This window comes from Opisthocomus hoazin, chromosome 7 (genome assembly GCF_030867145.1).
Source record: "Opisthocomus hoazin isolate bOpiHoa1 chromosome 7, bOpiHoa1.hap1, whole genome shotgun sequence".
Classification (NCBI taxonomy): domain Eukaryota; kingdom Metazoa; phylum Chordata; class Aves; order Opisthocomiformes; family Opisthocomidae; genus Opisthocomus; species Opisthocomus hoazin.
This window is the reverse complement of record NC_134420.1, coordinates 11,960,476-11,975,642: the sequence shown is the minus strand read 5'-3', so window position 1 is coordinate 11,975,642 and position 15,167 is coordinate 11,960,476. Positions and strand designations below refer to the sequence as shown.

Sequence of the window (15,167 nt, the reverse complement as noted above, 5' to 3'; positions counted from 1 at the left end):
CCTTAATAAAATTGTTCATTCCCTCCCCACATCAAAGCATGTTAAGTGCATAATACTGACAGATCTACCATAGCCGACTTCATACACATCTGATTTTTACATGCCTGCCAGCTGGAGACTTACAGATGAGACTTCCAGGTACAGAGCTAGAACAAAGATCCTAGTAGCAAAAAATAAGTTTGATACTGGGACACAAAATGGCACTGGACCTCTGCGCAATCTGGCCCTTCTACCCACAAGGAATTGTGATGACTAGTTTTTTCTGTTCATGTCGTAATACCAAGTTAAGACACATGATACTCCAGTTTAAAAGGAATGCAGAAAAAAATCATGCTGTTTGCCATCAAGCTGTAGAGTTGAAAAAACTGTGAGCGTTATAGATTTGGTTCTAAATAGGATGGTGTAATACATGTATTTGCTGTTGTCTCTGCTCTGAAAAGCAGCTTCAGTTGCCTGCAAACAAACATCCCGCATTTGTTGTAGGAACTTGAAAAGGGAACAAGAATGGTTTATATTTGTTGACAGGAGGCAGGGGAATAGAACTCGATCATGGTGCATCTGCTCTCTGTCTGCACTGCGTGGGACAGGGCAGGGCTGCTGGTCCTTGTGACAGTACAAGGTGACCACTGCTTGTGCCAGGCACCCCTCAACAACTCCATAAAGCTGCGGCCTCTCTCACTGGAAACAAAGGGTAAAGGAACTAAAGATGTTCCTGAAACTTATTTTGTGTATGTTTTGAATTCTTGTATGTTTTGCTTTCTACGAGTTCCAAGACTTCCGTTTGTGGGCAGACTATCCCCATATTCTCTAGGATATAGTCTGATAGTTTGAGTGCTTATCACTCACTAGTAATATTTAGCCAAGGGCCATTTCAAGCAGTGATGGGCAGTTTCTTATAATAAAAAATGTTGCTGGAATCTTCAAATTCACCATGTAAATTCACTGTAGCAGCTTTATCTTACTGTCCATGCGAGTCATGGGCAGGTGGCGTGCACAGTATTACTGTGTTTGTGATAACCCTGAACAGATAAAAAATTCTTGTGACCACAGCTGGACAGTTCAGTTACACCCTAACTTATTTCTGTGTTTCTATATCCTCATCTGAAATGTTTTGCTTCTTACTAGGCATGACATTTGCTGCCATACCTTCCCTGAGGTTAATGGTACTTGCACATTAACTAAAATTTTGGTGCTGAAAGGATGGGATGAACTCTGGTTGCTTCCATAGATCACATTTATGAAACAAAAGGTTACCCAATTACTTTTCATGCATAACAAAAATGTAGAAGCAGAGCTGGACACAGAAGAGAGAAATATTAATTATATCACTGTCACAGCTACGCGGTCTTGTTGAAAGTTAAGGTAATGAAAATGGTAGTGTAGGAACAAACTTGGAGAGCTTGTTTCATAGGTAACATGTAGGCTTTCCAAAAATGCTTTTAGTGCAAAGCTGAAACAATCTCACTTTCTCCCAGTGAAACTGCTGATAATGCTAATAACTGTCCCTTTAAAGAATGATTAAAGTCACGACATATTAAAACTTTTAGCTTCTAGCAGAAAATACGGAGTCAGCCTGCTTCCTGTTCCATGAAATTCAATGGTACTGCAGAAGTCTGCACAGTATGAAGTGTTTCATGACTGAACAACTGATCTTGTCAGTGGCAGGGAAACTGGCTTCTCAGGTGAGTTTGAAACTGAAGGAAAGTGCAAGCAAAGATACCTTTTTTCTTGTGACCTTCTATAAAGCTGATCAGTAGTACAGGAACATGCCTGTTTATACTTACTGCATGTATTAAAATGTCTTTAGTATGTCTTATTTATGTATGAAAGCAAGCAAATCATCTAACAGGCGGTCAATCTAACATAGAAAGTTGGTGGACAAGAGCTGTAGGTAGAGAATTAAATCAGAATGATACATCGTAACAGCTGTTAGTACTTTCTGATTGCTGAAAAAGCACTACCAGACTGATACACAAACTTAATTCACACTGGATTAAGGTGTTGCCAGACTCAATTACGTACATCTGTGTGGGACAAAGCAGTAAGTTTGAGAAAGTTTCAATGCTGCTGATGAGAAAAGCTGTTGAAACACTTCATAGCGTGGAAGAATCTGCAAGCTCTGCATCTATTTAGCACAGAAAGAGACCCCTCAAAAATGTCAGGCAGTTTGCTGCCCAGTTTTGATGTTTACCTCTGTGGTTGGCAGATCAAGCCACTTGCACATGGGCATCGCTCAAGTACTCCATCAGGTTCAAGTTCCCAGGTGATCAGGTTGAGAAGTCTGTTTGAAGGATCATGGCAGGGTTCCCCTTCTTCAGGTAATGGAGTGCACACAGGAAACAGGAGTTCTGCATGCCAGAGTCAATGAATTTTATGAGTTGTTAACTGTCTGCTAAACTGAGATGACCTAATCTTTAAGTTTATGCGTAAGATATAAAAAGGCAGACTTGACCTCTTTTTAAGTCCCCTTACTTATTAGGGAGCCATAACTTAATGCTCTTTCCACTAGGTGGGAGTAAGGCATTTGAAGTTTATGCTTAATGACCAAAATCAACTGCAGCTTCTTCACGAAGAGACTGCTGTCGATACAGTAGTACTGCACAACTCCATCCCTTGGAGATTTGAAAGACTATTCTAAAACCAAGAAAACTAACATTACAGTGAATCCTTTGCAATGCATAGCATTAATGGTTTAAAATCTGAATAGAGAAATATCTCCATGTTCTAGAACTCTTATTGTTCCTATTTCTTCTATTTTTTGCAGAGGTTTCAAATACAGAGCAATTGTTCAGAGACTAAATAACGAGGTTACAAGAACTACCTGGCCATTTAATTTCTTACAATTTCAACCTACGTAAGAAATTATTTAGAAGGATACGTCGTTTGGCTGTCCTGATTCTGGTAACTTACAGTGTCAGTCTTGAATTCAGCTCTTACAGATGTTCCTATCAAACCTCCCTTCCTCCTCTTGTCTTCATTTACCTCATTTTTTATGGTATGGCAGAATAAAATATGTTAAGAGTTCAGAATTTAAGTTTTGAAAACAGCCTTAGTCAAAACGTGTGTGTGTGTGTGTGTACACAGGCACACACATATGCTTTAATGTATATGACTTAATCAGTTCCTAATTCCAAAACACATTATATCTTAAGCAGCACATGATCCATAGTTTACTACAATTTATATAAAACATATACATGTAAATATAGTCCAATCTTTATTAGGACATCCTTTTGCAATACTCTAGTCATGGAGAAAAGCCTTGAGGTTAGGCCTAACCTGAAAAACCCTAATGTACTGCTAAAGCAGACAACTGTAGAGAATAAAAATTTGCTATTAATCAACAGCTCTATTTAAAGTTTTAATAATAGTGTTCCATCAATGTTAGTCAATATTCTTATCTATTGTATTGTTCCTTCCTGAGTTACAGGTTTGTACTAAATTTCATTTCAAGCCAAGCACTAACTTATACTCAAATTAGTGTGAATGTCTTATTCCAGCTGAAATAACCATAATGAAGACACAGCTTGTTTGGACCCATAGGAAACTGGGGCTACAGAAGCAGCATTACCCTCAGAGTAGACTAGCCTAGTGCTACTAACACCAATGGATGCATGCTACTGATTTACTAGTCATCTCTGCAACATAAGCAGAGATTAGAAGTCTTGCATGGTAAAAGTGATAGGCACTTATTAAAAGTGCTCTTTCTGTCTCATTTCAGAATCAGAGTACAAAGAAATCTCTGACAGAGCTTGGCAAAACCTGTAGATGCTTTGGGCGGAAACCTGATGAAGAGGAAAATACAACTGCTCTAACCAAAACTTGCTGAAACCAGACTTACTTAACATTGAAGGTCCACTATGTAATGCTCAAAACCTGTAAATGCTTTACGCAGAAACCTGGTGTAGGGAGAAAATAAAACTGCCCTAACCAAAACTTGCTGAATTGAAGGTCTGCTATGTAATGCTCAAAATTGCCACAGAAAAGCTGGGCAGACCCACTTGGCTTTAAATGGTGTTTCAGCTTTCTTCTTCTTCTGAAAATGCCGTAGCAGCCTGACCCACCAGCAGGCTGGCACAGAACAGCCAGCCCAGCTATCAGTGAAGGTACAAGGTCACCTCTTGCTCATAGTAAGAGCCAGGAGAAAAGCTATCTAGAGAAGTATCTACCTGGTGTAGAAAGATAGTTAGAACCATATCCTGTCACTGCAAAATTAAGGTGAACTATGACAAAAGCAGTGAGGAACCAGTGGGTATAAAACAGCAGAAGAAGCTGGGCCCAGACCAGGCAGGATTCAGGACTGATGTCAGGCCTGATACCTTCTCCTCCTCTCCTCCCTTCTGTAAATCAAGTTTCACATTCCCATATGGACTGACAACATAACCTGGAACATCAATCCATGCATCTTGGCTGTCCAGTCAGTATTCCATAGTGTGGTGCCCTGGAAGGCTCACATAAAACTCAGAGTATGAGGTGCATCTGCAGTCTGATTCTGATGGTCTGGTCGCTGATACGAAGGAAAAGCCACTTTCAGTAATTTCATTAATTTATTTTGTACATTTGTAATTCTCTTCTTTTTGTTCTGCTGGGTGAAAACTGGACACACAGCTCTGCTACCTTTAAATGGCTGAGACCCTCCTTTAGAAACAGTCAATTTTTGTGCTTCTCATGCTCGTCTCATCTCTAGTGTGCAACAGGCTTTCTTTTCACCGTTGTGCACCCCTGGTCAGGCTGTTTATCACTCCTAATTCTATTAAAGTTTTATAATGAAATTAACACAGTGCGCTCCACAGGCCAAGGGAGAATGACCTATTGATTCTGTAGAGATTTAACCACTTCACCTGGGCAAAAGAGCTCAATATTAACACTCCTGTATTATACAATTAATAGGATAAAAAGCAAAGCCTCTGTACCTTTCTGAAAAGCACAGCACATTCCAGGGTTGCAGTCGTGTTGGTTCTCACAAATGGTGCCGTTCTCTCCTTTTGAAGCGGATTTCCTGCACTCCCCCCAAACGCAAAGCTGTTCTCCACAGCATTCAACATCCCGTGAGCAATCCTTGCGGACGGAAAAAGCACATGACAAAACTGCCACTCCAGCACTAATTGCATGTATCAACAGATGGCTAAACATGGAACTAGACCCTGGTCCTGAAGCCAACTGCATATATGCACTTTAAATACACGCATGTCATACTCCCACTGTTTAAACAGAACTGCTTCGGTTCTCAACTTCAAGCACACGTAGAACTATTCGCCAGACAGGAACCTCCACAGCAGAGTAACAGCACTCCTTCTATACTATTATACTTTCAATCTTACAAAACCTGAATTCGTATTTTAGCATTTACATCAAAACTGATCAGCAGCCAGATATCCTACAGTGTAATATGCATTTTGGGGCAGCCTTTTGCAATCAAGGAAAAAAAAAATTAATAGATGAAACATTATCAATGGAAGACATTACTGCTTTTATTTACATTGTTAAATGCATTCAGGAACTTACAATTTGTTCAGAAGGATTGCTTTCAAAGAGCAAAGCAAAAAAATCTTAATAAAATCCATTTTTTAGTTGTAATAAGAACCAGACCTCATTTGTAACCACGAATCTTCGAAAAAAATCTCTTTTAAAAAAAAAATTCTCTTTGCAAATCAGATATGCAAGTCTCTAGCTAAAGGTAGCTTCATATGAGAATTGTCCCAGTGTTTCAACTATGCACACCTAATACATCAGCCTAATAAAAGTGGTGTGTCACTTTGTTTCTTTTTTTAGGTAATTTGATTAACATCTTAAAGATTCCTAGTAGGTCAGCATTCTAACAGCTTTTTCCTATCTGTGTAAAGCCCTGTCTGGGCAGCCATACAAAATCAGAATTTCCTTACCAGTGGATCCCACGGGAAGTGCTTAACACAGAAGTAGGACTACACTAGCACTAGCACTAGTAGGACCTGCTAATTAAGAAGAAAAACGTTTTGTCATTGTGGGGGTTCTAGGTCAGGGAATTGTTCCCACGATCTTCAGTCTGAGCTCACTTTACAACAGGAGTGTAGCTAGGACCCAGTTGTTACTTTATCCTACAAATGTTCTACTGAGGACTGCAAAGAAAAGCAGCAGGGGAGGGGGGGGGGTTAGGTCATTATAATCTCGATTTTTAATTATTCCATGTTAACATGAAAAATTCTCAGCTTAATATTTTCTAAAATAGGAATAAGCTTTCTTAATGAAACTTCAACATATGTTCAGGACTTGTGTTTAAGCAGGCATTCAATCCACTGAAGACAGTAGAGCTCCCTGCAGTTATCAAGGTAAGTAAATAGTTTCAGGAACAGCCTGCTGCTTTTAGATTATAACAATCCTATTGATTACGTGACTTTACAGCAAGATTTGCTTACTTGTAGACTTAACTGTCTGCAAATGCTTGGAGGAATGAGTTTGTTTCACAAGAGGCCATCAGCAGAACTTAGATGAAAAGGGAGAGTCAGATAACAGACGTTTTTCAAAAGACTGCTCTTTAACTGGATTTTCACCACAGAAAAAGCCTGAACTTCTCAGGCACCTGTAACCTACAGAAGGTAATCTAACCATAGCTACTATAAAGAATATTTATCTTTTAGCTCAAAAGACAGGAATTTCCTGAAGCTCAAAGATTCAAATAAGGTAAATTATTCATGTCAGAGGATCATTTACAGTACCAATTGCACTACAGCATTGGACAAGTTGTCAGTGAAGGCAAGAGCACAGGCTGCGGCAATTCTCTTTGTGAATCAAGAGCTGGAAAGGAACAACTGTCAGCTGAGCCTATGGAGCTGGCACAGTATTTCCTCTCTGCCCATTCCACTGGTAACCTCCAATGTGTTAATTTACACTGTCCTTGGGCCACCTCACAAGTCAAGCTCGAGTCAGGAGGAGTGGAGTGCAGGTTTCGACACATAGGAGAACAGAAACCTTAAAACTTATTTGTCTTAACAGGCAGGGGAAAAAAACAACCCAAGACACTCTACACATCCATTTTTGAACCTCATGCAGAAAGCTCTGCATCTTGTTTTCTATCAATTTTGACTTGCTGACATTAGTGACAGTAACTTATACGCTGAGTTTCTAAGGACCACATAAAATCACATCTCATTGAGGACTTACTGTGTGCTGGGTTTTACAGAGCTGACACTTGTATTCAAAGGTGGAAAACTGGCAATATTTCCCTGTTTCACAGTCTTCGTCAATGATACACTCCTGAAAAAAAGGATAAAAAGTGTAGTTTGCCACTGTGTGACAGAAGTCCATACCTCTTCATGAAATACCAGAAGATCTTGATTCATAATTCTGATTTGGGAACCAAGCAAAAAAGCTTGCTTCAGTTGTCCATACAACCACAGTTCTGTAACTGAACAATGCTATCTCCCTGGCATACCTAAATACTGTGGCCTCAAAGTGTTAGGTGGTTTCACTTTCTGAATAAATATTAATACCAGCAACCTCAAGAAAATAAGTTATCCTGTTCTCCAGGCTCTTTGGGTTTTTTTCAGGTGGGAGGGGACAGAGGGCTGAAGACATTTGTATTAAATCTATTCTACTTGTATTACAGTTGTGATTCATTACTTGTTGGCTGTTTTTTCAGCTATGGGGCAAGACTGAAGGAAAGAGGCTACACTACAGCAGATGCAGCAGCCCAGAATATCTTTATGCTCCGTGGGAGACCATTCTGCAACAGGTTTTTTGATCCCAGGCCAGGCAGCTTCATGCTGTCCTCCCTCCTCTTCCCCAGCAATGTCAGTGCTGACCTCCGAAACTCTGCAGCATCATTAGCTTCCCTAAGCCAGCAAGGACAGCCCTAAGGGAGAAGGGAATGTGTTTCCTTTTCCTTTTAGCTGTTCTTCTGCTCCCCTTTGCAAGGCGAAGACCAGTTCTTCTCAGGCAATCTTTGCAGTGCCTGAACGCTTTTGTCAGCAACAGCTTCTACACTGAAAAATGCAGTGCTTCTTTCCACAGGACTGGTAACGTTAAAGATTCCTGGGGACTTCATGGTAACAGCAGCACTACCTTACAGCCAGTACTTCTGGGAAGCAGTTGATGTCATACGTCATTTGATTTCCATTTCTTAGTTGATAGCATGCCTCTCATGTACCTATCACCATAGCCCATCACCTGCAAGCTCACAGCTGCAAATGTCTAAATGACTACACGTGTAAATTTTAAATCCTTAATTTAATTCGAATATTGCAAACTAAGCAGGAACAGAGTCTCTGCTGACATAATTTCTCTGTCATCTCCCCACTGTCAAATGAGCTAATATACATTTAGCAACAGTTCTAGCCTGTCAAAGAATGTGATTTATACATCACATGCTTTTGAAACCCACGTAACAAACCCAGTGTCTCCCCCCTACCCCCATCTGCTGCACATGACCATTCTGCAGACATGTTTGAACACTAATTTGAGATTGACAAGTACTGAAGAGCCACATGCATCCTAGGGAAAAAAATATCCCCACAGTTTCCTAAACATCTGCCTTTGCTACGCAGCTAAAACACTAGAGCAAGCCTCAAGCTAGCAAGGTGCTTGAGCATGTTTAGCTTTTCAAACCTGGAATCATTTCACAGCCTTAATAAAAATGTTCATGTGAGAGGGCCATCTGCGTTCCCATCTGAATGACAAATTCAGACTGAAGGTTCTTCACCCAGAGGTGCCACAATCAGTGTGGCAGAGATGGCTCACCTTTCATTCATGATGCACAGGGTGAACGTACAAACCAGCCAGAAATTCTTCCCAGAACACAGCTCTGTAGGTATGGCAGTGAGGATAATACATAGAGTACGTGTATGTTTGCGTACCCCTGATGTGTCTGGTTCACAGGCAGAGGGTATTTTTCTCTTCCCATCTAATGGTTACCTCTTATAAATCGTGTGATTAACACAGTTCTCTAAAATGTGTTTTCTTCAGGCTGGACACAATCTAGCCAGCACAAGAGTAAATCGTAGCACCGTTCTGAGTCACTTGTACTTCATCATTGGTTTGTACCATCATAAGGTTCATGCTATCTTTTTGCTACTAGTCAATTAAAAAAGAAAAAGAAAGAAAAGAAAAAAAAATTATACAAAAATCCCTAAATCCTCTGAAGAAACCACTTGACTGCTCTTTGGCAGATATTACTCTCATTTGCTGGGGCAGATCAACTGTCATCTGTGCAACCTTTATTGAAAGCTTCCACTAAGCTTTTAATTTTCTATATCTACTTTTTTAGATCATTTCTCCCCAAACTGCTGACTTCTTCCACCCCGGTCTAGTTGAAGATGTCCCTGCTCACTGCAGGGGGGCTGGACTAGATGACCTCTAAAGGTCCCTTCTAATCCAAAGCATTCCATGATTCTATGCTCCCAGTTAGGTTTTGTGTTTCAGCTGGGCTGAAAATTAGCTCAGCAAGAAGTTTAAATGAAGCTCTTAAATTACTGTAATCACTGAAAGAGGAAAAGATTACGCTGTGAAACAGCTACACTGCCTTTGGATCTTCTGCAGCTTGAACCTTATGGAAGCTTGTTGCCCTGTGTGAGACAAGGCTGCTCTGCATGAAGAGCAATGCCTCATCTAAGCTAGCCATTTTTGGCCACCTGTGATGTTTGCCAACAGTTTAATTACCCACAGCATAGAACAGAAGCCAAATACAGTCTAGGGCCTGGTTCTTCTCAAGTCGATGACACGATATTCAGGTTATATAATTAAGCAGCACTCATTTCAGCTATTTTAAGACATTCGTATCCCTGGGTCTAGGCTGCTATAAATTATCATAATGTTTTTGCAGCTTCGTTATTCCGGTACAGTGTGTGTTCTGCTTGTTTGTTTTTGTGTTGCTACATAATCAGGTGGGTCAAAATCCAAATGTTAGATAGTATGTTTGCCATTTTGTGGTTCCAAGTTAGCAGTTAGCCACTTCTCCTCTTCAGCAGCCATGCTCTTTCTGGCCAATTTTCTGTCTGTAACTTTGTCAGCTTCTTTTATAAATCTCTCTGTATAAACCATACTCAGAATAAACTATACTGTTTCATTCCTGTTCCATCCACTTTCAGGCAAACAGCCAGGTCTCAGTGTAGTCAGTTTTTCCAACTGTACCTCTCACAGAGGAGAAATCTTGCCATAATCGTTTTTAAGCTCATGGAATAACTCTAGCTCTAAAACCACCTAACACCAAAGTTGCAATTCTCCAGTCACTGCTTTTTCCTGCACTAATGAGTCCCTCACCATAAAATTTCTTTTTTCCCCTCTTATTGAATTTTGTCCCACCAGTTCAGACTTCCAGCTTTATGAGGGTTTTCAGCTGGGGAAAAAATCCCTTATGATTTTCTTTCCTGGCATGGAAAAAGCTTCCTTTCATATGCTCTCTGTGAAATTTTGTGCCACACACCAAACCAACTTCCTTCACCTAGGTATTCTAAATCCATAGTCAATGCAGAACTCAGCAGTGCTTATACATGCAGATGTGTAACCAGTTACCATTTTTTTTCTCTTTTTGTTTGTTCATTTATTTATTTACTTAATCAGGCTACAGACCGTTTCTAATCAGGCTACCTTGAGACGCAACAGCTGCTGGACAAGGAGCAAATCTAAACATCTTCATCAGCTGCCACAGATGCTGAACAATCCAATTTTTTCTGTAATTCTGCAAACTAAGTTATTTCTCAGAATATTTTTTCTTGGCAGGTGCAACTATGTAAACTGAGGAGAGGAGGTGCTGGCTTCTGACTTGCAGGAGAGTCTACATGTTGAGCAGGTAGCTTGAAGACAGAATTAGCTACACTTATAATGGTGTACATCTCTCTGAAATCCATTACGCTGTTACACCAGTTAATGTAGCAGCAAAGGCATATGCTGTTTGAGAAGTGCTAAAGAACAATGCAGAGAGAAAGCAGGATTGCCTATGTATTAATGGGTATACTAGGACCCATAAACAGAAGCCAGGAGGGAGAAGAGCATGCTATGTACCTGTAAGTACATACTCGGCATCCTGTGGGCTCTTATTATAATACTGTACTCTGCAGTGAATATGCTGCAACACCTGAAAGCAATTTGGGGGTTAGGATCTGTTCCAAAATCAATAGGGAAAGAAACCCCCCAACGAAACACTGAAACTCGTGGAAAAGGTTCTCTATATTTTAAGACTGCTAAAACATCTGCTGGTGAAACTTCAATTTTCTTGTCTTTGGCAGATTATGCCAAGCTATTGTTTGCTCTCCAAAAGAATGGTTAGTCTCCACACTTGACATAAAAAGTGACTGATGTTAGTGAAGTATGTTAGGGCCAGAACTACAAGAAAACTGAAACAGATGCCTGAGTTTGAGATGGTGCAGGAGTGTACAGGTCAGAACTGGTGTAACAGGCTTTGACGGCAGTACCTTACTTCTGGCTGAGTGTTTACATATACATGAAAATGCAGAGAAGAAAAAAGTTTTCTTTCAATGTGATACGACAATCTTCACACTCCAGCCAATAGCATGCCTTTGATCCAGAAGGTGGTATGGGCTATTTTGGCAGACTGTACTTGAATGGTGGAGTGTAGCCAGCTGTGGTATGGACCACATTATCCTCTGCCAATGTAACACACGAAGGATAAAGAAGGAGATGCAAAGAATTTCTCAGTTGAAGTTATGAACGCAGAACTCCTAAACCAGAGTTAACCTACTTTCACATAGAAACCCACTTTTGTTCGCAGTGTTCGTCTGGTTTCTGTACCTCATTATGGTAATATTTTTCATACTCTGTTTCGCTGGTGATGTAGTATGTACTGAAATTGTGTGCATTTTGCTTTGCTCTTTTTCCCCTCAATTCCTAATTAACCCCTTAAGTGTAGACTAGAAAATAGGCTCAAGTCTATTCTGATACTGTCTGACTTTCAAAATGGAATCATTGATTTTACATTCAAAATCAACTTCTAATTTGTCTGTTCTCTCTCCCCACTCACACTCACCCTACCTCCCACATTCACAAAAAAGTCCTTCACAGATAACTTTAAACAAATCTCTCTCTTCACTATTCATATCTTCAGCCAATATTTGTCAGGGACAGGCAAATGACTGTCCACAATGAGCTTTCCTTTGCTTCTGGGCTCTTTAAATTTCAGCTGAGAACTTTAGCTTCTCTGCAAGCAAGCAGAGGAAGGTGCTGCTGATCACTTTATATACAACCTTTCAACAGTGATTAATACACCTATCAAAGCCAGACACTGAACACTAAGGGGGTGAGGGGGGAGGGTACATGGAACAGAAAACGCCCCTGTGGGTAAGGGGCAGCTCTGGTGGAGAAACTCCATAGCAGTTGTCTGCCAAGGTCACTGACTGCTCTGACAGCAGAACAGTAAGTGGGATTCAAACAGGAGAACCACCTTTCCCCTCCTTGTGTAAGCTATATGGCCCAGTGTGCTGGTTTACTCTGATCCATTTGCAGTCTGTGACTACAAACCTTTCGAAACTACCTAACAGCTGAAGAAGAGACAGGGTGCTTTTTTTTTTTTTTTGCCTTGGCACTGCCTGTACAGCTGTAAGCCAAAACAGCTAACCCAAAGTGTTAATTCCCAACCCTCTATGGATTTCACGTTCACAAGCCATAAAGTATTGAGGCGAAATTCACCAATTTCAGACAGGTACAGACGTTTTGCCAGCAGATACACAACATAGGAAGCAATGCTACAAAAGCAGTTGGTACAACAATTAGAAAATGATTTTTTAGTAACAACCTTGGAAATTCATGGGAGTGCCTCTCGCAGTCTACCAGGACAACTATACCTCAAAAGCTTCTCCGAACAAAAAGTCCCTTTACATGTTTCTTAAAAGCTCCTGATGATAAGAAAAAATTTCCTCTTCAGAAACCTGTAACTCAAGTAAAACTCAGTGTTAACCTCTATAAATGGTAGCTACAGATCCTTCCCAAACAGTTCCATAGCTTGCCCAGCTCTATCTGTGAGGCAATGATAATTTCAGCCATAGCTGAAGTGCTCTAGCAAAACCACTTCTTCATGCTGAAACTGACATTTCTCAGCAATTAGCACTTCTAAGAGTTAATAATTACTTCTGTGTTTACATATCCCCTTCTAGGTTTTGTTCTAATTTCTACAAGTCATTTCATGTAGGGCTGGTCTCTGTTACTGCAGCAGATGGCAAAAACTGCTGAGTAGTAAGGAAATAAAAAGCATAAAACCTGTTTTCTATTCTACATCTACTATATGTATTAGAAAAATGGCAGAATTACATAGAATGGAATATTGTTTTATGGAAACTACTACCACAGTTTGAACTGCAGCAGTGTCCCAGTTCCTAATCTCTTTTTTGTCTAGACGGGGCACATAATATATTTATCTTTAATGAGATATGAATTAATTTGCCTTGAAATACCTCAAAACCTCTGTAATACTTTCCATCAGAGCAAACCTCTTACTACTGTCCTGCCAAGTACATAGCACTCATAAAAATAAGGACTACTGTTAAAAGAGACATACTAAAAAAAGCAGACGTGAGTTGCAAACTATGGTATTAGTCACATCTCAGTGCTATGTGGAAAGTCAGCTATTTGTGTGGCTGTTCAACAGGAATGTGGCTTCTGAGCTCAACACTAACAAATACGACTCCCTCAGTTTTGTCTTGAACTTCTCCATAGAACTAATCTCACCCATTTCCTTTTCCCCTGTCAAGAAAAAAGAAACATTTTAATTGGAAAAACTTCATTTCTGGCTCTCCACATGCTGCAATATGAATGAATGCAAAATATACCCAGGTGACATAACTGAAGATGGTCCAAAGGCCCTTAAGCTTGGCTTTAGGTACCAAAAGCAACACAACTATGTTAACCGACACATGCTGTCAAAAAGCCTAGGGAATTAATTGAAGCAGGTTGTAGTCACCCAATAAACTGCCCACCACCAAAGCTAATGTAAGAAGTCCAGCCCTTTCTACACCGTCTGCTTATTCTCACCACAAATACAGCAATCCCGTCACTGATCTGACTCTTACGCAGTTAATGTTCCAGGTCAAAAAAAGAAATAAAATGTCATATTATCCACAGCTTCAGGGAACTCAGACTTAAGTGAGAGAAGAAACTACACACAAAAGGAAAAAACAAAAGATTCCTGACGAATGCCTCAGGATGATGAGAAAAATGATGCCTAGATGCTCTATCAGATCATGTTCTGTTCAGTCGTGATCAAAATGTCTTTATATCATCTAATAATTTCTTGGCAGGTCACCCTGCAAAAGCAGTCACTTTATTTCCTTCCCTCACTCCCTCTTTTTCTCAGTGAGCAACGTAGTAATCTGATCCTGGCAAGATTGCAAGCCTCTGCAAATGCTCCTGAGTAGGAAACACAGTGCAAAGTACTTATTTCAATCTATTTTGCAATGGTATCAGAGGAGGCACACCAGAAGTACTGCTCAAATTTGGTAAAACATCCCACAAATTATAATCTGACAGGTAATTAACTTAGTCTGGAAACTAAGAACTATCCAACTAAGACAGGAGCAAAGGTCTGTGTATATGTATCTATATATACGCATACATAGATGTATACAGCCATATATAGAGAGAGCTACATACTGGAGTGACTGTCTGCATAGAAGTCATCTCATCCCATCCCACACATTTGCCGGCAGGACAGGTTATAGCACGAAATTTCTCTTCTTTTCTCCTGTTTTTCAGGTGTACCATAGGCAGAGCAGGACGGTAGAAATTCCAACAACAAAATCTTCCCTTAGCCCTTCTGAAAACCCAGTCCCATGCTATACACCTAGTCCATTTTTTTAAAATACACAGAGAATCTATAATCTTCTATATCCATAATTAGACAGAGAAGGAATACCCTGAAGTTAAACAATCTGAGACACAAAATCACTAGCCACTTGCTCCATGTTTAATTGCTCCATGCTAAGAAAAACTTTTTCACATAGTATGACATTATCAAATGAGGTCAAAATACTGATGCATGTTTATAAACAAAGTTTTCCTAAGGATTTTGCAATTAATTGTCTCAATAGAGAAATGCATCTAACTATGGATCTATTAATCAGAGAACAGCAATTCTTCGACCTTTGATAACCAGAAGATGTGTCTAAAACCTTGTGAGCTAAAAGATCTTGGTTTTTATTCTAAATGTCTTGAGATACAGTAACAGTTATGGAAATACTGTAAAACTGTGC

At 40.0% G+C, this 15,167-nt stretch overlaps 1 protein-coding gene across 1 annotated transcript in view; it reads right to left on the bottom strand.

The window, feature by feature from the left end:
- Positions 1–15,167, bottom strand: part of DKK3 (dickkopf Wnt signaling pathway inhibitor 3) — a 35,991-nt gene that overhangs the window by 4,101 nt on the left and 16,723 nt on the right. The window contains exons 4-6 of the mRNA XM_075427483.1: positions 7,138–7,230; positions 4,914–5,058; positions 2,192–2,348 (exon numbers count right to left, since the gene is read on the bottom strand). Coding sequence (XP_075283598.1) covers positions 2,192–2,348; positions 4,914–5,058; positions 7,138–7,230 — 395 coding nt within the window. The remainder of the gene's footprint in view (positions 1–2,191; positions 2,349–4,913; positions 5,059–7,137; positions 7,231–15,167) is intronic.